A 24,676-nucleotide genomic window follows, 5' to 3' on the forward strand; every position below is an offset into this window, starting at 1 on the left:
CTCATCAGAGAGCTCCAGCTCCCCAGCTCCTCCGCACACGGCCCCTTCTCAGCCCCAGCCTTCCTGCCCACAGTGGGGAGCACACAAGTGACAGCCTCACAGGGCTGGTCGAGCATCAAATGAGATGATGTGAGCAGGGCACCCATGACAGTGGCCGCCGCACAGCAGTCAGTCTCACAGAAGAGCAGCGATTACTGCCACGGTTATGGGCAAGTCACAGCCGGCCACACATCACCTGACTGCATGCTGGGGGAGGCCGCCAGGAACCTTGAGCTCCCGAGGGCATCCGCGTGACACTTAGCTGGTCTGGCACTCGGGAGTTCCGACCTCATCTCATGCTCTTCCACCTCTAATGATAATCTAGAGACCCCTTCCCTTTCCAGCCTAGGATATCATGAAAAGGTCAAATGCGCCGGACCTTCTGGCTAAGACAGTGAGGAAGTGTGTAGCAATATTTCCAGCAATGTCAATTTCAAACATGAACCTTCCAGAATGAAGGGTTATCCCTGCTCTATCTAAGAAACCCCCAGGGTTGAGAGCAGTGTGCTCCCTGAGGGCACAGGGCCTGAGGGGAGGGGCCCTACCTTCAGGTGCTCCATCTTCTCCTGCTGGCTCAGGAAGTCCCTGTCGGCAGCCCCCGGGGGCACAGGCGGCTGGGTAGGGGGATGTGTGAAGTCCCGGGTGACCTTCTCGGAGAGCTTGCAGATGACCTGCTGCTTGGCCTGGTTCTTCTCCAGGAGCAGCTGCACGTGCCGCTGCAGCTCCTGCACCTGCTGCTCCCGCAGGCCGGCCGCCTGCACCAGGCTCTCCCGCTCCCGCTCCAGCGCCTCCACGCGCTTGCCCAGCTCTGCGATCTGCCGCACCTTGTGCCGCACCAGCTCCAGCCGGTCCTTGTCCTCGGCTGCGGCCAGGTACGCGCTGGACGCCCTCTTCTCCTGCTGGGCAGCCTCCAGCGCCTTGTGCAGGATCCTCACCAGCTCCTGGGGGAGGAAAGGGAAGCCCCGCGTGAACTCGGGGGAGGCCTGTGAGGTGCCAGGGACTCGGCACTGCTACCATCACCAGTTCTCCTAACAGCTCTGAGGGGTGGCGAGCATCATCCTCTGGGCCGTCTCATTTTCTCCTTTCCTGCTTGAGGGAGTTTTACCCGGACACATGGTTCCCCAGCTGAGGACCACATTTCCCAGCTGGGCTTGCAGCAAGGTGTAGCCTAGTGACTATTCTGTCCAAACGGGATATGAGAAATTATGTGGGTAGCTTCTGGGTCCTCCCCTGAAAACCGCCCACCCATGCTGCCCTTCCTCCTGGCGGGGAAACGGCAGGAACTGGAGCAGCCACCTTGGGCTCATGAGCAGAAGGTGAAGGATGAGGACGGCAGCTGCGCTACGTGCTCGGAACTGCTCGCTTAACCTCTGGGTTCTTCCATGAGAAGGGTGGAGAGAAGTAAACTTCCAGATTGTTTTAGGCCAGAGGACTCGGAGGCTTCTTTGTTACAGCAGCTGGGCCTGAACCCTGACTGATACATGTCTATTTCAGAGACGGGAAAACTGCAGCCCCGCAGACTAGAATGGAATTCAATCCCAAATCATCGCAAGCCTGTGCTCGGTCAGTCATGAAGGCAGCCCGTGGCACACCGGCCTGGCTCTTCTCTCCAGCTCCTGTGGCAGACCTGACTGATTCATCTCCATATTCCTTCCCGCTAAGCCTAGTGGAGGCCTCAGAATCCTGAATATAGCGTCAAGTAGTTGCTACCGATGGAGCTGGGAGAGTGCCGGAGAGAAAACAAATGGGCCATCCTCAGGCTAAACTGCACACAGAGCCGCACGCAGCCCACCGTGCCCAGCCCCTCAGGCCACCAAGCAATGCCTGCAGGCCTAGTGCGAGAAAGCGGAGAGAGCTCAGAAGCAGCAGACCTCCATGTATTCCTTGGCAGGGGCACTGTACCCACACGGAAACTCCAGGTCTACTTGACTCTCCATGCCTTCAAGCCCCCAACCTCCCCAGGGCCTGTCCTGTCCCAAATCAGGGATGTGGATTCACTTGAGGCCAGGATCAGAATATCAGAAGCCAGGCAGCCCAGTGGCCAGTCCTTTGAACCTCAGACCTGGTAGGGAGGGGCTCTGGGTAATTGCTATGCTCCATGCCAGAGAACGCGGTTTCCCAGAAACACGTTACCTGTATCTACACTAAAGTATTCAATTAAATGAATCAGCTAGATAAGGTTTTTGCTAAGAATGATTCCATTTTTGGAAGAGAACTGCTCCAAATCATGACTTTATCTGAGAAATTAATTAATGGCAAGATCAAATAAGCATGCACCTTCTGAAACCTGGGGACCACGGACTGGCCCTCTTCTGCTTCTCTCCCTTCCCTCCAGCCATCCAAACTTTATTAAGCCCCCCTCAGTGCCAGGCCCTGAGCTGGGTGCGGGGGCCCAAAGGCGGACAGGTCAGACGGTCAGAATTCTCACCTTCAAAAACCACCACGGCTGGTGGGAGCAAAAGTGAACTACTGTAACGGAGTGATTTACCGTGAGAGGGAAGCAAGGGTGTTGGTGGGGATACAGAGCAGAGAGCAATGATTTCTACCTGGGATGGCGGTGGGGGAAAACCAGTTTATCCTACAGAAAGGCAGAACAGTTTAAGCTGATTTGTGAAGAATGAGGAGGGCCAGAGACGGTCATGCAGGAGGTCGGAGATGAGGGCTGGAAGGGCTTTCCCCATGTGCTGGCTCACCAGCTCCAGCAAAGGCCCAGAGGAATGAAAGAGCCTATGTGGGGCTTTGGGCATTCTTGGGTGTGGCCGGAAGGTGGGGTGAGGAGGAGGTTACAAACCCAACTGGAATGTTTGGAATGAACTAGCTCTCAGGCTCTGCTGAGAGAGATCACCATTCCTGTGGCTCCAGGATGACTGAGAAGCTGAGACCATTTTCTGGTCCGGCTGAGATTTGGAGATGACCCTGCTAAGAGCCCGGGCGAAATAACCAGCAGACACCACCGTTCCGACTCCCAGGCTCAGCAACAGGCGGGTATCTTTCCCCCAACTTTGGCAGAGTCAACTCTGAAGCCCATTTCATTATATCCAGCTGCCTCCCCCTTCCTACTTCCAGCCCAGGAGGCTCTCCTCCCACCCCAGAATCCCTACAGTAGAATGAGACAGGGAGAAAGGAAGCAGGGGAGAGACGGACTCAGGGCAGGAAGCGCGAGATGAGCAGTGCGAATGGACCTCGAATTCAGAAAACCTGGCGGCTGACAGGCCTGAGGAGACCACATGGTCAGTAGGTCGCCTTGCTGTCACAGGAGGACACTGAAGCCCAAAAAAGGAGAAGGAAGAGGACTAAAAGGAGCTGGTGGATCCCCACAGGTGGGAAAACACGCTGTCACAGAGGCCTAATCAAGGGTCCTCCACTTCTGTCTCCATGAGGTGTAGTTAACAGATTTTGCACTGAAACACTTCTTTCCATTTCTTTAAAAACAGAAATAACCCATGTTCCATAGAAGCATTATTCACAACACGCAAGAGATGGGAACAACCCACATGTCCCCTGACGATGAAAGGATAAACAGAATGTGGCATATGCACACGACGGAATATTATTCAGCCTAAAAAAGGAAGGAAATCCTGTTACATGCTACAACATGGATGAACCTGAGGACATGTCACAAAAAATGCACACGCACACCATACTGAAATATTAAAAACCAAAAGGGAAGCTGCTCGGGGCCTTACAATACACTATGGCGTGTCACCGAGCACCGCCATTGCTGGCAACAGTGCAGGGGCTATTCCTCGTCTGGACGCACCCCAGTGCCCTCGGCCCGCCCTCAAGGGGGGACATCCGGGTTTCCGATTTCCACAACTATAAGCAATGCTTTAGGACCCATTCTTAGAAACAGAAGAGCTGATCAAGTGGTACTTCTTATATTTCTTTACCAAATCATTGTTTGGCCCATTTCAGGCTTTGATAACTGGCCACAAGATGTCATTTTATTAAAAAAAATTTTTTTTATCAAAGTATAGTTGATTATTTAAAATTTTAAGAGCCAACAAATCATCTTTTAAAAATTAATCCTTTCCCTTATCAAAGAGTTGATACTTTCATCACTCACTAAAATCAAGGTGGACGGGCCTGACATTGCTGGGGAAAGAGCACTGGTCTCTCAGTCCAGCACTCCAGCCACTGACCCCTCGGAGGCTGGGCACTAGGAGGGTGCAGGTGAAGGAGCACTAGCTCTGGAGCCCCAGAGGCCTTGGTTGCCATTCCAGGCCCATGAGGGTGTTTCTAATGACGGTGTTTCAGAAAAGTGAACTTTGGCTTTGTCATATGTAAAATGGAGAGCATGCCCCCTACTCCTGGGACAGCCACTTCAAGAACAAGAGAGAAAGTATGGCAAGGGCTCCTCCCCAAGCGGAAACATCTAGGGCCCCTCTCGACCCTCCCTCTATGCACACTGAATTCTTTGTACTCTGTACTTTGGACAAGGGGAGTGTACACTGAGGTCTCTGGCTGGGGTTCTAGGGAAGTAAGAGGCTGCACTTTGCCCCCAACAAGTTTCCTCAACGAATTACCCTGAGCAAGCTAAGTTGGCCCCAGATAGGGAGTTCATCATTCCCAGCAGTCAACAGATGGCCAACATCACTACAAACACAGGCTTCCATCTGCCAGAGCAGACAGCCTTCAGGCTGGGTGCAATTCTGTCAACTCTGAGAGCCTGAGTCACCCAGCCAAGCAGCCATCTGGTGCTATCTCCAGGAGTCCAAATCTCTTGGGGGGCCAGCATGCTGCAAGGGCCTGGGACAGATAATGGCTCAGTGGGTACTGGAGTGGTCCTATGGTTTCATATGACACCAGACATGAGCGCATTCGTATTTTCTGAAGAGCACTTATGGTGCTCAGGTCTGATGCTGGGCCGTATAGGGAGACCACGGAGCAGGCAGTGAGGCTGGGATGAGTCCTGCACCTGGGGAAGGAGGCCAAGACCTCAGTCCTGGCTCTTCTAGCTGTGTGACCTCGGGGCAGTCACCCACTGTCTCTGAGCTCCTTGAACATGGCATGGTGAAAAGGGCAGAAGCTCTAGAAGCAGACAGACCAGAGTCTGAACCAGTCTTGGCCCATGGGAGACCCTGGGCATGCAGACTCTCTCAGAGCCTCAGTCTGCTCCTCAAGAAAAGGGGGCTGGTGACTGTTGTAAGGATTAGCGATGATGCATGGAGAGCCCGAGCACAGAGCTAGGGCCACACTTAACACCAGTTATGTATGCTCTTCTCTGCTCTTCCCCACCCGAGGGCAGGGACCCAATGTACCTCTGTGCCCTCCACAGCATCCAACAGAGTTGGAGATACAAATTCTTCAAGGATCACTAAAGCTATTGGCAACGACCACCCGGGTGGCTGAGCCAGGACAAGACCTCCCGCAGCCTCAGGCAGAAAGAGAGTACCTTCCACCGAAGAGACGCAGGAAGGCATTTTGTAGATGTGGCCCCAGGGGAGTCCAGGGGACTGGTTGCCCAGCTGAGGAACTGGACTTGGAGGGTCTCAGATGGACAGTTAGCACCCTCCAATCAGCATTTCTGCACATTTGGGACACCCCTGGGCACCCCAAGGCTTTGCAGGGCTCCTCTGTCCTACTTCTGGGCCAAGTGTCGATCTTCTCTCCCTCCCCTTTGGTTTTGGTATCTGGGCTGGAGGTAAAATGCCAGAGTCAGTAGGGCTGGGGCTCCCCTGACTAATGTGGGATGAAGACTTGACCTCCGCCCATCACTGCAATGCCACCCATTTCTTGGGAGACCCTCATGGGCGCCCATCTGTCTTCCCAGAGGCCCTCAGAGGAATGTGCCACTCCTTGTTAGGCCGGAAGGAATCAACAAGGGCAGGGATGCCACAGTAACAGCCAAACCAATCAAAGCCTGCATCTGGCGGACAGCTGCTGCGTGCCAGGCACTGGGCTTTATGAATCCGGACGCAGGCCTCTCCAGTAAGCACCGCTGTACCTCCAGGTACAGAGGAGGAAGCTGAGGCTTTGAGAGGTTAAGGAACTTGCTCAGGGCCAGAACGGTGGACGGCAGCTTCCACTTCAAGGCCTGTGCTCTGAGACACCCACCAGACAAAAGCACATTTGCGAGATGGGCCAGAGAGCACGCATAGCACTCACGTCGTGAGTCACGAGTGAGACCGCAAGCCTTCCTCTCCTCCTGACTGTCGGTCCGAGGCCAGGCCAAGGTTTGCTGGAGAGTGAACTAGTAAGAAAGTCCAGGTTCCGTCAAGCTTGAACAACTTCCTCCTGCCATTCTCACCCTGACTGCAGGGGAGCTGGCAGCAGCCTGGGGGCCCTTACTGATTTCCAACAGCTTGCCTTCGTTTATTCAGAATGCCACGTCCTCCAGGGCGGCACAGCCATTGGGGGCAAACCTCAATGAATCTCAGTCTCCTGGGCCTCTCTCCTTCATTGGACCATTCCTGACACCCTGGAAGTACAGGCCAAGCCCCGGGAGGCTGCCCAGATTTCCTAGAAAGAAGGGGAAGGTGTGGTGAAAGGAGAGGCGGTGTTCACATCCAGATTGCTTTTCCTGGCCAGGCTGTGTCTGGGCCTTACGCCGTACCGGTCCAGGGTCCAGGCAGCCGCTCCAGCCCAGCTGGATGCCCTCTCAGCTCTCAGGAGCTCCGGCAGCTCCACCACAGCGCAGGAAGATGACTGAGGGAAAAGAAGCTGGGCTGCTAAGTGGCATCAGAGGGGACTTCACACGCTATGTTGCTATACGTGGCTGTCGGTGTGCTTACCGCCTGTCTCTGCCGTGACACGCAAGCCCCTGCAGGGCAGGGCCCGTGTCTCTTCCCACTGTTCCCAGCGCCCAGAATACTGCGTGCACACCACAGGCCCTCGATACAGACCAGCTGAATACACAACCGAAGTGAGAACATATGAACGAATGAGCTTCCTGCTTGGAGAACTCCAATCACCGGCTGCTTCATTAAATGTATCCCCCTGACCTGCCAGGAGGGAAGCCTCTGCTGCTTCCCCTAATATCTGCTTGAAGGGCAAGAAAGGCAGAGAAGGGGCAAAACTAGGTAGGGAGAGCATTTTTCTGGACTGTCTTCGCCAAAAACAGAGCAGCAGAAAGGAGAAGAAATGTACAGGGGGGAGACTATTCAGAAGTACATACAGTATACCCCCCACCCCCCCAGGAGGCAGAGCTGGGAAGTAAAGCAGGAAAAGAGTGAGGGCAGCCAAAGCTCAAACATGAAGACTTGGGCCTTCCCCTCAGAGGAAACGAAGCCTGGGTTCTCAGTGGGGCCCACCCCTGGGGGCATCACCGGGCACGACCCTTGGAATTTTCAGTAACAACTGTGCTAACTTTACTTTTATTGTGCCCAGGGTGGCAGTCCCCCTCCCGTCCCTGCCATGTGATTCTCAGTACTTCACAAAGTTGCCCCAGAAGGCAAACGATTTATTCCCCGGGTTGTAGGATTTGGGGATGATTGTAATATCTGTGTATGTGTGTCATCTGTGTTCTATGATGACCATGTAACTCTTTTTTTAACTGCTATAATTAACTTCTCTATTAAGCCAAAATCTTCCTCATCACTGTCCCTGTTGGGCCTGGCTGAACCCCAGAGCTACACAGACCTGCCTGCTTTCTCTGTCCTGTGACAGTCCTTTAGCGATCTGCACCGTTACCAGCTGCCAGTTCCTTTGGGGACCCCTCCCAGGACCCTGCATCCAGATCCCCCTCCTCCGAATGCTGCCTCTCTTCAGTGTGGGGTCAGGCCAGGCACAGTCTTCCAGAAGGAGTCCAAGAGCAATTACAAAGTAGGTTCCGGAGACCCTGCCCTGGAAGGCCTTCCGTCACCTAGGCTGAGTGTCCACATGTCCCTCAGTAACCAACAGCACAGCCTCTCCCACCACCAGCAGTTTGGCTGTGAAGGACTGAGACCGGCACATGCCCAGCCGGGCTACCGAAGCATGTCTAGCTGGTTCAGAGGCTCCAGGCCCAGAGGGGTGCGCTGGAGCCTGGGGCCACTCTGGGGCCAGAGCTCACCTTCTGAGACTTTAACTCCTTGGTGAGCATCAGGACCTGCTGCTCCAAGGCCAGAATCTTTTCCTGGGCAGGTCGGGTCCGTGTGAGTCCTTCAGCAAAGAGCGGAAAGGTGTTGTTCGGGCGCTTGGCTTTCTGAATGAGATTGGCAGTCAGAGAGGATTTGGCTGTAGGCTTTGGAGAATCCGCTGGATCTTTCCCTGCTCGGAAGGAGGAACACAGAGGTTATGATCAGTGGTCCTCAAAACTGAGCTTGCTGCAGAAGCGCCTGGAGGGCCCAGTAAAATGCAGACTGTGGGACCCTCCTCGCAGCGCTTCCCATCAATAGGTCTGCAGCACAGCGCGAGAATTTGCATTTCTAAAACTTTCCTAGGCGATGCTGCTGCAGCAGGTCTGGGATGGCACTTTGAGAAGCCCTGGGCTATATGAACATTACTTATACTGTCCCGGCTGGGTCCTTCAGCCCATCCTCTGAAGTGTGCCTGTTCCCCTGTCTCAGACCCCCGCCTGTATGGGCTATCTCATACCACAGTGTTGCTTGTGCCAGGGGTCATCTCAGGCACAAGCCCTGGCAGGATGTCTTGTTTCTTATTTCAGGATCCCACCTCTACCCTCCAGGCCATTTTCAAAGTACAGAGACCTGTCCATAGACAGGAATATGGAATATCTGTATTCTGCATTCTTGCCCCAGAGAGTAAGTCAGACTCTCGTTGGATTCTTATTACAAGCTAAGTTGGGGTACACATTCCCCACAGCTGACCGCCTCCAGGCTGCATAGTCCTATTTCCCCTAGAGCCAGGGACAGCAACCAGTGGCCCACAGGCCAAATCCACCCCACAACCTGCTTTTGTAAGTAAAGTTTTATTGGAACACGACCACACTCGTTTGTTTGTGCATTGTCTGTGCTGCTTTCACTCCACGAGGGCAGAGCTGAGTACTGGTAACAGAGACCATAAGTCCCACAATGCCTCCAACATTTAGTATCTGGCTCTTTATAGAAGACATTCGCCAACCATTGCTAAATTTTTTTTTTTTATTTTTTCTTCAAACAAATTCAACATCAGAGTCACTCAGCCACCCCTGATGCCTTGTGCTGCCCTGCCCCAAGCCTATACTTTAGGGATCTGCCATCAGCCTGCATCCAGGGACATTTTAATGGCCTGATTATATGGTCAAAAGACCTTGAGAATCTTGTCTACATGATGCATACACATCATGCCCGTTATGAGGTACCAGCAGAAGAAATGTCTCTCAGTCCTCTGTGCCAGAAAAGGCTTTGCATTTTCTAATAAAATATGTTTATTTTTACAGATCCTGGGAATGACCTAACACTCGCACTTCCCGCTTTGCCTTGGCTACTGAGAAACTCGAGCCGCACCTGCTGCCCACTCTTAGCTATTCTGTAGGATCTTATCTTGGTCTGATCTAAATTTCCTAACCCAAATTACTCATTTACTTTCCCCTGATATCCTTTTAGGACTAGGGTGTTAAAAATAAGGATGTGGTATGAGATCCCAGGTGAGGGGACAGGCAGGGCTTAGAGTATGAGTCGAGTAATTTAGCATGTCTTCTGGGGCAGAACAGAAGAATGGTTTTGTTCTCAACTTACAAGAAATCCGGTTGCGCTCGGCACAAACCCGACCGCAGAGCTCAAAGGACAGCACTGCTTCTTTCTCTTTCCTGCCGTGGGGTATAGAAGAGCAGAGCGGGGCGGGGCGGGGGGGGGGGGGGGGCTGTAGCCCAGCTGCCCTCTGATAACACTACTCTCCAGTGACCCTGAGGGCAGGCAAGGTAGGGATCACTGCACCCATTTCACAGCTGGAGAAGACGAGGCCTAGGAGAGCGTTTTTCTGTCAGTGCTGTAGGATTTCATGGGGGTGCCACAGGGCTGACTGGGAGGGGAAGATGGTAGGAGGAGCCAAGGGTATCCCAGACTCCCATCCCCTGCTCAAGTCTGCTTCAATCTGCACTGTATATTAGATTTTATTTACGGGGGTCAAAGTGTCATGGCAATAAAAATGTAGAGTGAAAAATCACTGCTTTAGAAAATGAGGCCTTTCTAAAGCCTTGGCCTGAACCCTAACTCCTAGTTCCGCACCCCCTGTATGGCCATGAGCGAGTCATTCCACTTTTCCATCCTCCGTTCCCTGATTTAGTAAATGAGAACAACGGAAGCTACGCTCAAGGTTGCTGGAAGGGTCAAAGAGGTTAAAGCAGGCAAAGCACTTGGTACATGTAAAAGAAACTTGAAAAGATTTTGTTCGGTGACAGGAGCCAGGCCTAAAGGACCAGATATTGCAGATTCCATCTGTATCAACTATCCAGAACAGGCAAATCCACAGGGACAGAAAGCCGAACAGTGGTTGTCTAGAGCTGCAGGGATGCGGGGTTTCTTTTTGGAATAATAGGCATGTGCTAAAATCGATTATGGTAAATCATATACTTCGAATGGGTGAACTGTTTGGTATGTGAATTATATCTTAATAAAACTGTTACCAAAGGGAAAAAAGTGCTTAGGGTAGCCCTGGCACAAAGTAATTGCTATATATGAGTGCTGGTTCCATTATGACCGGTTCGATGGGGTACGGAGCCCCTTGTGCACCGTTCGCTGTCATCCGTGGGGCCTCGCTGGACATTGCCCCAAAGGGGTGCTTTTTCTGGAGCCACTTCTATACAGCCTAGGGGTCCCCCTGGCTAGAAGACCCCACTGCCTCAGCCAGTTTTCTTCCAACTGTTTCCAGATTACAGAATGTCCTAAGGGCACCCATACCAATTTCCAAAAACAAAAGCCCATCCTCCCACCGACGGTGCAGCCACTCACATTTTGTTAAGTAATAAAGTGTTACGGAATAACACTGGATGGACACCTAAAGGGCACTTGCTCTGCTTCTTCCAGCAGAGCTGAGTTTCATCACCCCAGGGAGGCATTTTTATATCCTTTCCTTATAAATTAAAAAAAAAGTAAGAAAGAAAAGGTGAGAGATATTTTCTTTTTATTACTTCAGGAGTCATTGCTAAGAGCATCAGTTTGGGAAGACGAGGAAGAATTACTGGAGACAGATGGTGTGATGGTTGAATACCGCTGGGAATGTGCTTCCTGCCCCTGAACTGTGCATTTACAACTGGTCAAAATGGTAAATCTCATGTGTATTTTACCACAATAATATTAATAAAAAAAGGAGTCATTGCTACTAAACCCACGGAAACCAGGAGCAGTGACCTGGAGAGTTTCATGTTCAACACAAAAAGCATAAATGCTGATTTTGGGGGAGGACACAGAGGGCACTCACTTGGTCTCTGAGGACAGCCCAAACCCGAGCGCTCACCTGGGGTGCCGGGGTCAGAAGGTAAGGGGCGCTCCGCCCTCTGAGGTCCCGCACTCAGTGGAGGATCTTCCCCTGGAGGTCCGTGGCCTGTTCCTTGGGCCTGCCTGTTGCTCCGAATATTGTACACTGTGTTTCTGAAAGGAAAACAGGAGCACGAGGTTGCCATCCTGCCCCTCCGCTCTCCCTGCTGCCACCGCTGGAGCTCAGGCCACCTCCTCACCCCCAGTCATGCCCCGAGCAGTCTGCCGGACTCCAGGCGCCCTGCGAGATGCAGCCCACCCAAGCCACTCCCCACCCCCTCACCCTCTCCTTTCCATTTTCTCCTCATACTCACTGCCTTCCATACACAATATTGCTAACAAACAATACGGGCCTGAGTCCCCTGCCCCCAGCCACACTGCCAGAGTGTAAGTTGCTTTTTTTTCTTTTTTAAGATTTTATTTATTTATTTGACAGAAAGAGAGACAGAGAGAGTGCGCACGCACAAGCAGATGGAGCAGCAGGAAGAAGGAAAGGAAGAAGCAGGGAGCCCGATGTGGGGCTCAATCCCAGGACCCTGGGATCCTGACCTGAGCCGAAGGCAGAGGCTTAACTGAGCCACCCAGGCGCCCCCTGGAGTGTAAGTTCTATTGAGTGCAGGGATGTTTGCCTATTTCGTTCACTAAAGTACTCTGAATGCCTAGCACGGCACCTGCAACCCAGAGGGCACTGACAGTGTGTGTGCTGAACAAAGGCTGGGTGGACTTGCCAACCTAACTTGCCTGAAACCTTCATCTGGCTTTATAGCTACTTGGCTCAAAAATCATCGGTGGCTCCCTACTTCTGCTGTGGAAAGCTCCAAACCCTTCCTGGGTCCTTCTCCCCTTGCTTTCTTTGCCCACTCAGATCTGTGCTCCTTTAGCCCTTCACTAATCATTCATGGCCTCCAAGGAGCTTCCTACATTTTGTCGTTGGGCTCCCCTTTGACCAAGTACTTGTCTCGGCTGAATAATGGCGTCATTTCTTCAAGAGCTGGGCACTAACCTGCCTGCATGCCTATTGGCACCTGGCACTGGCTGCACACGCCTGGAGTGCAGGCTCAATGCATGCTGGGTTTGCAGGAAGGAGGCAGGTAGCACCAAAGGCTGACTGAGGACCACAGACCACAGAGAAATTCATTATGAGTCAGATGAAAGGACAGTTTGAGTTTATTTTCCCTTTGCAAAGAGATAAAAGTAGACATATTCCAAAATTAATGATGAGGAAGAGAGAATGATTAAAGTTCACTAGGTCAGGGTTTTTCAAGCTGCAGGTTGTGAACCATTGGTAGATTGTAAAATCAGTTAGTATCATGATCATAACTTATTTTATTATTTTAAAGATTTATTTATGTATTTTAGAGAGAGAGTGAGCGAGCACACACATGTGGGAGGGGCAGCGGGAGAGAGAATCCCAAGCAGACTCCGCACTGAGCACAGAGCCCGATACAGGGCTCAATCTTACAACCCTGAGATCACGACTGGAGCTGAAACCAAGAGTCAGACGCTTAACCGACTGTGCCACCCAGGCGCCCTGTGACCAGATTTAAAATATGGAATGGATGCACCAAAACCCACAAGATACCTATGAATAAACCTAAACAAAGAAGTAAAGGATCTGTACTCTAATCTATACTCAAAAAACTACAGAACACTTATGAAAGAAATTGAGGAAGACACAGAGATGGAAAAACATTTCATGCTCATGGATTAGAAAATAAATATTGTTAAAATGTCTATGCCACCCTGAGCAATCTACACATTCAATGCAATCCCTATCAAAATACCACTGACATTTTTCATAGAACTGGAACAAATAATCCTAAAATTTGTATGGAACCGGAAGAGACCCCGAATAACCAAAGTAATGTTGAAAAAGAAAATCAAAGCTGGTGGCATCAGAATGCCGGACTTCAAGCTCTATGACAAAGACGTAATCATCAAGATAGTATGGTACCGGCACAAAAACAGACACATAGATCAATGGAACAGAAGAGACAACCCAGAAATGGACCCTCAACAATATGGTCAACTAATCTTTGACAAAGCAAGAAAGAATATCCAATGGAAAAAGGACAGTCTCTTCAATAAATGGTGCTGGGAAAATTGGACAGCCACATGTAGAAGAATGAAACTGGACCATTTCCTTACGCCACACACAAAGATAAACTCAAAATGGATGAAAGACCTAAATGTGAGACAGGAATCCATCAAAATCCTAGAGGGGAACACAGGCAGCAACCTCTTCAACTTGGCTGCAGCAACTTCTTGCTAGACACGTCTCCAAAGGCAAGGAAAACAAAAGCAAAATTGAACTACTGGGACTTCATCAAGATAAAAAACTTTTGCACAGCAACGGAAACAGTCAACAAAACTAAAAGGCAACCGACAGAATGGGAGAAGATATTTGCAAATGTCTTATCAGATAAAGGGCTAGTATCCAAGATCTCTACCGAATTTACTCAACATCCAAAAAACAAATAATCCAGTCAAGAAATGGGCAGAAGACATGAACAGACACTTCTCCAAAGAAGACATCCAAATGGCCAACAGACACATGAAAAACTGCTCAACATCATTTGGCATCAGGGAAATACAAATCAAAACCACAATGAGATACCATGTCACCCCAGTCAGAATGGCTAAAATTAACAAGACAGGAAACAACAAATGTTGGCTAGGATGTGGAGAAAGAGGAACCATCTTACACTGTTGGTGGGAATGCAAGCTGATGCAGCCACTCTGGAAAGCAGTATGGAGTTTCCTCAAAGAGTTAAAAATAGAGCTACCCTATGACCCAACAATTGTGCTGCTAGGTATTTACCCCAAAGTTACAAATATATTGATCTGAAGGGGTACCTGCACTCCAATGTTTATAGAAGCAACGTCCACAATAGCCAAACTGTGGAAAGAACCGAGATGTCCTTCAACAGATGAATGGATAGAGAAGATGTGGTATATATGTACAATGGAATATTACTCAAGCATCAGAAAGGATGAATACTTACCATTTACATCAATGTGGATAGAACTGGAGGGGATTATGCTGAGCAATATACGTCACAGGGAAAGACAATTATCATATGGTTTCACACATATGTGGAATTTAAGAAACAGGGCAGAAGATCTTAGGGGAAGGGAGGGAAAACTGAATGGGAAGTCATTAGAGACAGAGAAAAACCATGAGAAACTCTTAACTATGGGAAACAAACTGAGGGTTGCTGGAGGAGAGGTGGGTAGAACGATAGGGTAACGGGGTGATGGGCATTAAGGAGGGCACGTGATGTGATGAGCACTGGGTGTTACATGCAACTGATGAATTATTGAATACTACATCTGAAACTAATGATGTACTGTATCATTGGCTAATTGAATTTAAATAAAAAAATAAATAAAATAAATTATGGAACGGAAAATATCAGAATGCACCCCATTCAGAATGGGGTTAATATTTTGTAAATTACATATACGTGTACTGAGCTATAACATAAAATGTATTTCTTACTGTGATGGTGGTCAACAGTTTGAAAAACAATGCAGAGGTCATTTACTTAAAAGACAGCAATAGTGTGGTCAAAAGAGAAGGGGAGGGGCGCCTGGCTGGCTCAGTCGGTTAAGCATCTGCCTCCGGCTCGAGTCATGATCCCAGGGTCCTGGGATCGAGCCCTGCATTGGGCTCCCTGTTCAGCGGGGAGTCTGCTTCTCCCTCTGCCCCTCCACCCTGCTCACGCGTGCATGTGTGCTCCCTCTCTCAAAAATAAATAAAATCTTAAGAAAAAAAGATAATAGTGGCCTTCTAGAATGAATGGGGAAGTATTCCCTACACTTCTTTTTTAGGAAGAAGATTCTGTGAAGAATTGGTACTAATTCTTTAAGTGTCTGGTAGAATTCACCAGGGAAGTTAGCTGGTCCTAGGTTTTTTGTTTGTTTTGGTTTTTTGTGTGTGGGGGGGTAGTTTTTATTTTATTATTAATTCAATCACTTTAGATCTATTCCAATTTTCTCTTTCTTCTTGCATCAGTTTTGGTAATTTGTGTCTTTCTAGGAATTTGTCCATGTCCTCTACGTTATCTAATCTGTCGGCACAAAATCGTTCATGGTACTCCTTTATAAATCTTTTGTATTTCTGTAAGGCTGGTAGTAATGTTCCGACTTTTGATACTGACTTCAGTTATGTGAATCTCATGTCTTTTCCTGGTCTGACTACAGGGTTGTCAATTTTGTTGATCTTTTGAAAGAACCATCACTTGATGTAAAATTCGTTTTTAAGACAAAATCCAGTTTTTTGGCATAGTTGGGTCCAGAAGAAATAAGATTGTACTTTAAAGAAGAGTATAGCTGACTGATGGAGGGAAAAATGAATCTGTTAAATTAGGAACAGAGAAGAAATGAGAACTCAGCATTCCCGACACTTGACTTTGAAATTTGGTCTCTAGCTCCGTTTGCTCTTATTATTAAGATCCGACTGTGTGGAGCCACAGACTTCTTGGGCTAGTCACTTCCCCTTCCCAGTTCTTACTTTCTCCATCCACAAATAAAAGGGTAGTGGTCATATTAAAAAGAAAATGGTGGTCACGAAGAGCACTACTTACTGAGTACCACTTTGTGCTGGGTCCTGTGCCGAGCCCCGTGACATGGATCTCACAAATCACAGCCGCACAGTCGGAGAGGACTCAGGAACACATTCTTACACTAGAGGCGCTGGCTGGGTGGGGTTGCTGCCTCTGCTTCCTCTTGCCCAGGAAGTGCAGCCTCCCTAACGCCAGGGGCTCACAAGCAGCTATCCCTAGGGGAGGGGAGGGTATAGAAACCCTAACTCCAGGGCAGCAAAGGGCCTCCGAAGCTCTAGCACACATCTCCTCTGGGGACAGCGTGCTCACTCACTACTGACACAACCCAGCTGGCCACTAGCAGCCCAACTACTGCACTGGAAGAGGTATCTCCATTTCATAAATGTATTGACCTTGTGAGGAGCAGTTCATACGTCATTTTCTGGGTAGGATTAGCTCTAAGTCTGAAAGGCCTGGTCAGTGTCGGGGAGTGGTCATAATGACTTGCTCTGGAAAGATAACCCTGGGCAAGCCATTTATCCTCCCTGAGCCTGGGTTTCCCGATCTGCAATGGATAATGCGGAACATGACGACAACAGACAGCGACTGGGCCCTTCCATGGGTCAGGCACTAAGCTGACGCTAGTCATCGACTCATTCAATCCACACAAGAGCCCAGTGAAGTGAGTACTAGAATCACCCGCATCGTACAGACAGAAGAATGGAGATTCAGAAAGGATAAGTAGCCAAAGCCACAGCGCTAGTAAGCAGGGGGACTGATCATCAGACCCGGACATCTGACTCCATGCCTTAAGAATGTAACTGTTATGACACCACCTCATAGGTTTGTCCAGACAACTCAGTGACGGTGCAAGGAACCTAGCACCGTGCTCTAGAAGCACTCCTACTCCCTTCTCTGCCGTATGACCCAGGCGCATGGAAGAGGCCATAGCAAACTCTAAGACTACCCAGGGCCCAGGGTGCAGGAGACAAGAGCAACCGCGATTTTACCGGGGCTCTCAGCAGCCCAGGGCAGTAGCCCACTTCTTGTACTTTTTCCTCACATTTTCTGTGGGTTATTGCAAATGTCGGGAGGGAGGTAACCAACTGATTCTCTGAAACTTCCTTCCTTTTTATCTCTGCATGTTCTCTCTTCCACTTCTCTTTGTGGCCTTCACCAGGCACAAACCTGGCCTAAGCTTGGTGAGACCACACTGGACATACCCTGGCTGGACAGCTGGATGGCTGGATTTCCCAGCTTCTTCTCCCCTACAGCAGGCTCCCAATGCACCCAGTTCCCTTCAGCTCCCCCTGAGGGAAGATCCCCTGCAGGGCACCCTCCGTGTCCACCCACCCTGGGGGGCTCACCCATGCCCAACATCCCCCGAGTCTCTCTCTCCACCTCAGATTACTCTCCTGAGTTCCACGCCCCTCCATCCAGATGCCTCATGGGGGCAGTTCTACCTCCAGCCAGCAGGCCCTAGAGGACACTCATCATTTTTTCCCTAAAATCTGGTTCTCTCCTGGAAACAGCATCACCACCCTCCTAGCTACCTGAGGGAATTCAAACACTGAGGCCGACAGGAAAATGCTGTGTCTGAGTCACACAGAGCCAGAGGTCTCTAATCCAAGTCCAGGGAACAATCTAAGCTGCGTCCTAAGAGGTCCCAGTCTATCTGAAGTCCACACAAAAAATAAGCACCCCAACAAGATCAGTATTGGGTACAGTTTGAATTCCCAAGAGCTTCCTTTCCTTCAATTAGATTAACGATAGTAACAGCAGACGGTATTTATAAAGTGCTTACCACGGCCAAGCAGGGCTCTAAAGCACTTTGCACGCATTAACCATTTAACTCCCACACTAATAGCATAGGGCAGGCACTATTGTATTTACTTCTCTAACAATTTAAGTGAAGCACAGAAAAATCAAACAAGATGCCACGGGCAGCACAGACTATGACTGGCGAATACAAGTCCAGGCAGTCTGCCTCCAAAGCTCAGGCCATAATGCTATCTTCTTATGATCTATTTAAAACAAATCCTACTAGTGGGAAATTGTATAATGAATAACAAATGAAAAAGTAGCTGAGATATGATCAACGTACAGTAAGTTACACACGTTAAAAGTGAATTTTAAAAAAGAAAAAACTAGAGGCATCACAATTCTAGGTTTCAAGTTATATTATAAGGTGGTAGTAATTAAGACAGTATGATACTGGCAAAAAAACAGACACATAGATCAAAGGAACAGAATAGAAAACCCAGAAATAAATCCACAATTATATGGTCAATTAATCTTCAACAAAAGAGGAATGAATATGTAATGGGAAAAAGACAGTCTCTTCAACAGTGTTGGGAAAACTGGACAGCTTCATGCCAAAGAGTGAAACCGGATCACTGGATTAAAGATCTAAATGTGAGACCTTACACCATAAAAATCCTTGAAGAGAGCACAGCAGTGATTTCTCTTACATTGGCTGTAGCCACATTTCTCTAGATATGCCTCCTGAGGCAAGGGAAACAAAAGCAAAAATAAACTATAGGGACTACATCAAGATGAAAAGCTTTTGCACTGTAAAGGAAACAATCAACAAAATTAAAAGGCAACCTACTGAACAGGAGAAGATATTTGCAAATGACATATCCAACAATGGATTAGTACCCAAAATATATAAAGAACTGATACCACTCAACACCCCAAAACCAAATAATCCTATTAAAAACGGCAGAAGACACAAACAGACATTTCTTCAAAGACATCCAGATGGCCAACAGACACGTGAAAAGATGCTCAACATCATTCATCATCAGGGAAACACAAATTGAAACTACAATGAGATATCACCTCACACCTGTCAGAATGGCTAAAATTAACAACACAGGAAACAACAAGTGTCAGTGAGGATGTGGAGAAAATGGAACTCTCTTGCACTGTTGGGGGGAACGTGATCTGGTATAGTCACTCTGGAAAACAGTAATGAGGTTCCCCCCAAAATTAAAAATAGAACTACCTTACAATCTAGTAATTGCACTGCTGGCTATTTACCCAAAAAATATAAAAACTCTAATTCAAAGGGATACATGCACCCCTATGTTTATTGCAGCATTATTTACAGTAGCCAAATTATCGAAGCAGCCCCAGTGTCCACTGACAGATGAATTGATTAAGAAGATGTGGTGTATACACACAGAGGACTATCAGCCATAAAAAGAACGACATCTTGCCATTTGCAACAACATGGATGGAGCTGGAGAGTATAATGCTAAGTGAAATAAGTCATCAGAGAAAGACAAATACTGTATGATCTCACTCATATGTGGAATTTAAGGAACAAAACAAATGAGCAAAGGAAAAAAAAAAAGAGAGAGAGGAGAGACAAACCAAGAAAACAGACTCTTAACTATAGAGAACAAACTGATGGTTGCCAGAGGGGAGCTGGGTGAAATAGGTGATGGAGATTAAAGAGCACACCTATCATGACAAAAAATAAAATAAAATAAAACTTTTGTAAAAAAAATTTTTTTTAAGTGGATTGCATATAGTCACTCTGGAAAAAAAAAACAGTGAATGATGCATTTCCCATATGGAGACACTTGTGATGCCATTATCACGTTACATTCAGTATGATCTCAGTTACGCATATAAATATATAGAAAATGAAGAGGAAAGAGATCTACCAAATGCTAAGAATAGTGTCTGGGTGACAGGATCATGGGTAATTGAAAATCTATGCCTTTTGAGATGTTTCTAATTTCCTACAAAGAATATGCACTACTTTGGGGCGCTCGGGTGGCTCAGTCGTTTAGGCATCTGCCCTTGGCTCAGGTCATGATCCTGGAATCCCAGGATCGAGTCCCACATTGGGCTCCCTGCTCAGTGGGGAGTCTGCTTCTCCCTCTGCCCTTCACCCCACGCTCGCTCGCTCTCTCTCAAATAAGTAAAATCTTAAAAAAAAAAAAAAAAGAATATGCACTGCTTTAAAAAATCAGAAAAACAAACATAATATTTTGAAGTAATGATGGGATGAATTAAAAACGAAGCCCCTAACCCTCTTCCCAGGCCCACCTCCCTGCAGGGATCACACCAGATCATCGTAAGCTCCAAAGAAGGGGCTGTGTGCAGCTTGGCCGGCCCCTCAGTCCCACCGCACTTACTGTATTTCAGTTCCAAGATGCTTGAGGGAAATGTTCTGCAGGGCCAAGGGCTTGGCGGGCACCGGCTGCAAGGCAGCCGCCACGCCCACAAGCCCGGGGGGCGTTCGCACAGGGGATAGGAAGTCCTCCAGCTCTTCTTCCTCTTGCTCTGGGGAACGAAGAAAAGGGCAGTCATCCACTCGGGTCACTGCACTTGGACACACCAGACAGAGGTGCTACGGGCTCAGATCCCAGGTGGGAGTGGGCTGCCCAAGCAAGCCTTCCTTGTAGGTTAAGAACAGCCAAAGAAGCAGGCTTTTCACCAAATGTTGTCCCGGGAAAATGATGCATCTTGCTGAGCAAGCCTTCCTGAACACCCCGTTAAAACACGCAGAACTGCAGATACTTGTACCTCTGAGAATCCACTAAAAACGTTATCTGATATGGAGATAAAGCTTTAGGAGCCAAGAGGTTCAGCCCAGCCCTGTCTGGCTTCAAACTGGAAATAACTCCCTCAAACTGGAAGTAAAGATCTGCGGAGAGGTTAAATAAATCAGGATGCCCTCAGAAAACAGAATATTACTCAGCTGTTTAAAACAACGCTAACGAAGAATGCTTAAGAACACAAGAAATAGGCATGGGATATATATTTTAAAAAGCTAGTAAAAAAAATACTGGGGTTATAGCAAGATCTCGATTGTACAGAAAAAGTCTCACAGAATACACACTGTGTATGAACAGAGGTCAGAAGTGCACGGTGGGGTCAGAAGCAGGATGTCCTCACTATCACTCGTATTTTTTCCCAAACTGCCTATAGTAAACATGGGTTATTTTTTATAAACAGAAAAAGAATACATATTCAGCCAACGTAGAAGTTTGTAAGGAGATTTTTTAGCACGGAGGTTTTAGGGTCACAATGCAGAGTACCAAAAAGCCAAGCAGGCCGTTGGTACTACTGTAGGATCTGAACCACGTTTAAGTAACAAGGCAGGCACGGGGCTCATGATGCAATGCGGACGCTGGCTGTTTCCGCGTGATGGACTATGGGTACTTTTTCTCCTGCTCTTCTACATTTTATAAATCTTTTGCTTAAACAATGATTCTTATACGGCGAGTGCTTCAAAACATTTAATGTTAAGGAATGGTTCAAGGCTAAGGAAACATTATTTGAGGTATAAGAGAGAGGAGGTGAAATACTTAAAGCTGATTTTGAGTGTTAGAAAAAGCAGAACAGATTTAAGGCCGCTTTTCCAGTGGGAGGATCTGGATCGGGCGGCCCTGGAGACAGGCCGGGCGGCTGACACCTTCCATTTGAGCCCTCTTAACGAGAGGGTGGAAAAACGTAGGCCGGAGGGAATTTTGTTTTTGCACTCCATCGAGAACAGGGTGTGGGTGCAAAAACATTAAATACAATGGTAGGGGCCAGGGGAACTGTTCAGTCTACTCACAAACACACTTTGCAATCAATATAGTTCATGCCTAACAGGCTCTTTCACATCCGGCAGACTGGCCAGTACTTGGCAATGCCAAGTCATTCTCTTGAGCTCCTCTCTTCAGTTCACCCTCTCACCAAACACTTCTGGCATCTGCCCTGACGTATCTGGGTGGAGCTGGAGAAAGTTCGATAATCAAAGGCATAGGAAGCTTCCGGCTTAAGGAGCAGGGAGAAGTGTATGCTTCAGGAAGACCAAGTGAGTGGAAGCCGGAGGGCAGGCCAGGCAAAGCGTGAGGGAGTTCTGGGAGATGGAGACAGACTGCTTCACCTCAAGTCAGGGAAGACTGCCTGGAGGAAGGGCACCAGAGCAGGGCCTAGAGGGCTGGAAAGGATTTTGACCTCCCGAAGGAGTGAGGGAAGATCTTTCTGGGTGTGTAAGTACAGGCAGCAGCAAGGGGTTCCAGACCCAGAGCTGAGGATGCTGGGAGGGACCAGAGAAGAAAGGGCTAGGAAGGACAAATGCGCAGGGGAGTGCTAAGAGGGGATCTCGTCTGGCTGGACCCACAGGCCTCCTGGGGGATTCAACAGAAGCCGCAAGGAACCTGGCTACAGCTGTGGACTTGGAGGACCCGAAGCCAAGTCATGTTTCTGTTGGAAGGGTGCTGTGACCAGGCTGGAAATCACATTTACTTTTCCGGCCTCAGATTCTACATTTGTAAAACAGGAAGGATACTCCCCACCCTGTCTCCTGCAGAGATATATATGAATTATTTGGAAAACCATAAAGCCCCATTCTGTGGACTTGCATCTTTCAAAAGTAGTCTTTGATCCAGACTTTGAGCTGATTCCTAATAATGAAGGTCTTCCGGTTTAGCAATACTTTAACCACCTTTGTTCTCCCTTATTCAGAACAAAGCATGTACGATTTGTCTAAGATTTTAATGTCTTGGCAAGAACTTCCCTAACTGCCAGCATCTGTTTTAACTTCCATCTGTGGCCCTGAATCTCCTCTGAGGTCACACCAGCTAATCCTTGGCGGTAAATGTCACCGCTGGTTGGATTCACCATGGAGGAAACAGTGGCTGAGAAGGTTTTTTGTGGCCAGGGTCACACAGCTGGCAGCAGAGCCATGCACTCAAACACAGTTCCCTGCTTCTCCACTAACACTATGTGGCTTGTCAGAGCAGCCTTTGTGACAGGCAGACAGTTCCCAGAAGGGACAGGCTGCCCAGGCGGCATAAGCGCCCAGCGCAAGGAGGTGTTCAAGGGATGACTACGGTGGGGGTGCCACAGTGAAGGTCAGCGTCTCCTGTGGGAAACAGAATTGATGGCCCAAGGCTCTGGTCTGGGGGCCTCTGGGCCCCTCTCCAACCTGGAGAAATACCCTCAGTGAGAAGACCACACAAGGAATTTTCGGGAGCGTTTGTCATTCTCCCTTTGCCTGAGCTGCAGGTGCTGCTCTATCACCCTTAGCAAGGCATTGCCCAGTGAAAAGGGCCTGGGCCAGCAGGTCACTTCCCTGCAGGGCCCCAGACATCCCAGTTGCTTCCTCAGCACGAGGAGAGATTTGTGAGCTTGCAGACTAGGGTTCAAATGTCAGTGCTGACATTTTCTTGCTCTGTGACCTTGAACAGGTCCCTTGGCCTCTGTGGGCCTCAGTTTCCTCTTCCGTAAGATGGCAACACTACCTTATAACATTGATGTGAGGATTAGATAATGTGATGCGCGTGAAGTGTTAGAACAGTGTAAGTAGTATGCGTATTTTTATAATATATACTCACGAGAGTGCTAGTTAGTGTAAATTGGGTCCTACTTTGGCAACATGTAAATTATAAATTGGCATTTAGATAAAGCATAAACTAAAGGTGAAAACGCTTAAAAGCTGTGGAGAACATGCCTTGCAGATTGCTCAACGGCAGTGATAGGACACTTCTTACAAGATGAACTGTCTGTGACTCAAAGTCAGATGTGAGTCAGTTGGTTTTCACTGCTCTGGGAGCAGGCTCTGCTTCCTCCCAGGAAGGGTGGAGACTGGAGGTGGGGCAACCTGCTCCAGACAGCTAATCTAGGGCCTCCCAGCTTGCTCACAAATCCAGAAATGTCTTTCTGGGTGGGCTGGGGAAGGTTTTGCAGGGACCTGGTCAGGGAGGGTGAAGGCTTGCCGTGGGAGGAGAAAGGCTTCAGGAGAAGCCCACAGTCCAGCTTCCTGCATGCCCCACCAGTGTCCTCCTTGAACAGTGTCCTCCCCCATGTCCCCAGCAGGGGCTGGCCCAGAAGAGGCCCACTAAGTATGCTAAACCAAAGCCACAGAATTCAAGAGCTTGGAAAGGGTTCAGCACAGAAGAACCTGTGGGATCCCAAAGCCATTTCAGTTCCAATTTCAGTTCCAGGCATGCAAGAATTCTGTTGTCAGGAGAGTTTTTCGTGGCTTCGAATCTGAGGCTGATCTCCAGCAACTGTGCTGACTCGGGCTGCAGTTCTGCACTCAGCCAGGGTTGTTTGGCTCTCTGGCAGATGGGAAGTGGAGGGTGGAATGAGAGTACAGAAGCACAAACAAACCGTACCCCAAAGAAAGCCCTTACAAGCATGAAACACCCGGAAGCTCCTTGGAGGAAATGACTGATAATTATCATTAATAATAAAAAACAGCTGTTATTTTAAGAATAGTATGGTACGTGTACACATATAACAGCAACCTTATTAGGACCGCTAGTATGCATTGAGCAATTACTATGTGCCTGGCATTAGGCTAAGGGCTTTACGTTCCCCTCCTCATTGAATAAAATCCGATGCATTCGCTCACACATATCCAGCGTGCCAGGCAGGGCACCCAGGACCGGGGACATAAGTGACAAAGACATGGCCCCCACCCCTGAGGGCAGAGACTGACAAGGATGCTATAATGAGAACACGACATGACAGGCCTTGTTAGAACCATGTGAACGAAGCGTAGAGGGCTCATACAGAGTCCAGCTGGCAAAGTGCTGGGAGGCTTCCAAGGGGAGGCTGGCAAGAGCAGGAGGTGACACTGGAGCGTGGCTCTAAAGACTAAGCAGGAGTCTGCCAGGCAGACAGGCTTCTGGTGCCGCTGAAGCTCCCAGCATGAGGCGGGCACTGGGGGAGCAGGCAGAGGTGAGGTGAGGCGAGGGAGACGAGCCGTGAGCACTGTGCTAAAAAGTTGGGCCA

The 24,676-nt window shown here is 48.9% G+C and overlaps 1 protein-coding gene across 2 annotated transcripts in view; it reads right to left on the reverse strand.

Annotated features, from left to right (window-relative positions):
* TBC1D2 (TBC1 domain family member 2) overlaps window positions 1–24,676 on the reverse strand; it is a 51,907-nt gene that overhangs the window by 20,355 nt on the left and 6,876 nt on the right. The window contains exons 3-6 of one of the 2 annotated variants that reach the window (XM_026506155.4): window positions 20,077–20,224; window positions 11,356–11,489; window positions 8,033–8,229; window positions 585–980 (exon numbers count right to left, since the gene is read on the reverse strand). In XM_026506155.4, the coding sequence (XP_026361940.2) occupies window positions 585–980; window positions 8,033–8,229; window positions 11,356–11,489; window positions 20,077–20,224 (875 nt within the window). Of the gene's footprint in view, window positions 1–584; window positions 981–8,032; window positions 8,230–11,355; window positions 11,490–20,076; window positions 20,225–24,676 lie in introns of those variants that run through there. The other variant, XM_044386788.2, reaches the window with a different exon arrangement.

The sequence above is a fragment of the Ursus arctos genome, unplaced genomic scaffold, assembly GCF_023065955.2.
Source record: "Ursus arctos isolate Adak ecotype North America unplaced genomic scaffold, UrsArc2.0 scaffold_18, whole genome shotgun sequence".
Lineage (NCBI taxonomy): Eukaryota > Metazoa > Chordata > Mammalia > Carnivora > Ursidae > Ursus > Ursus arctos.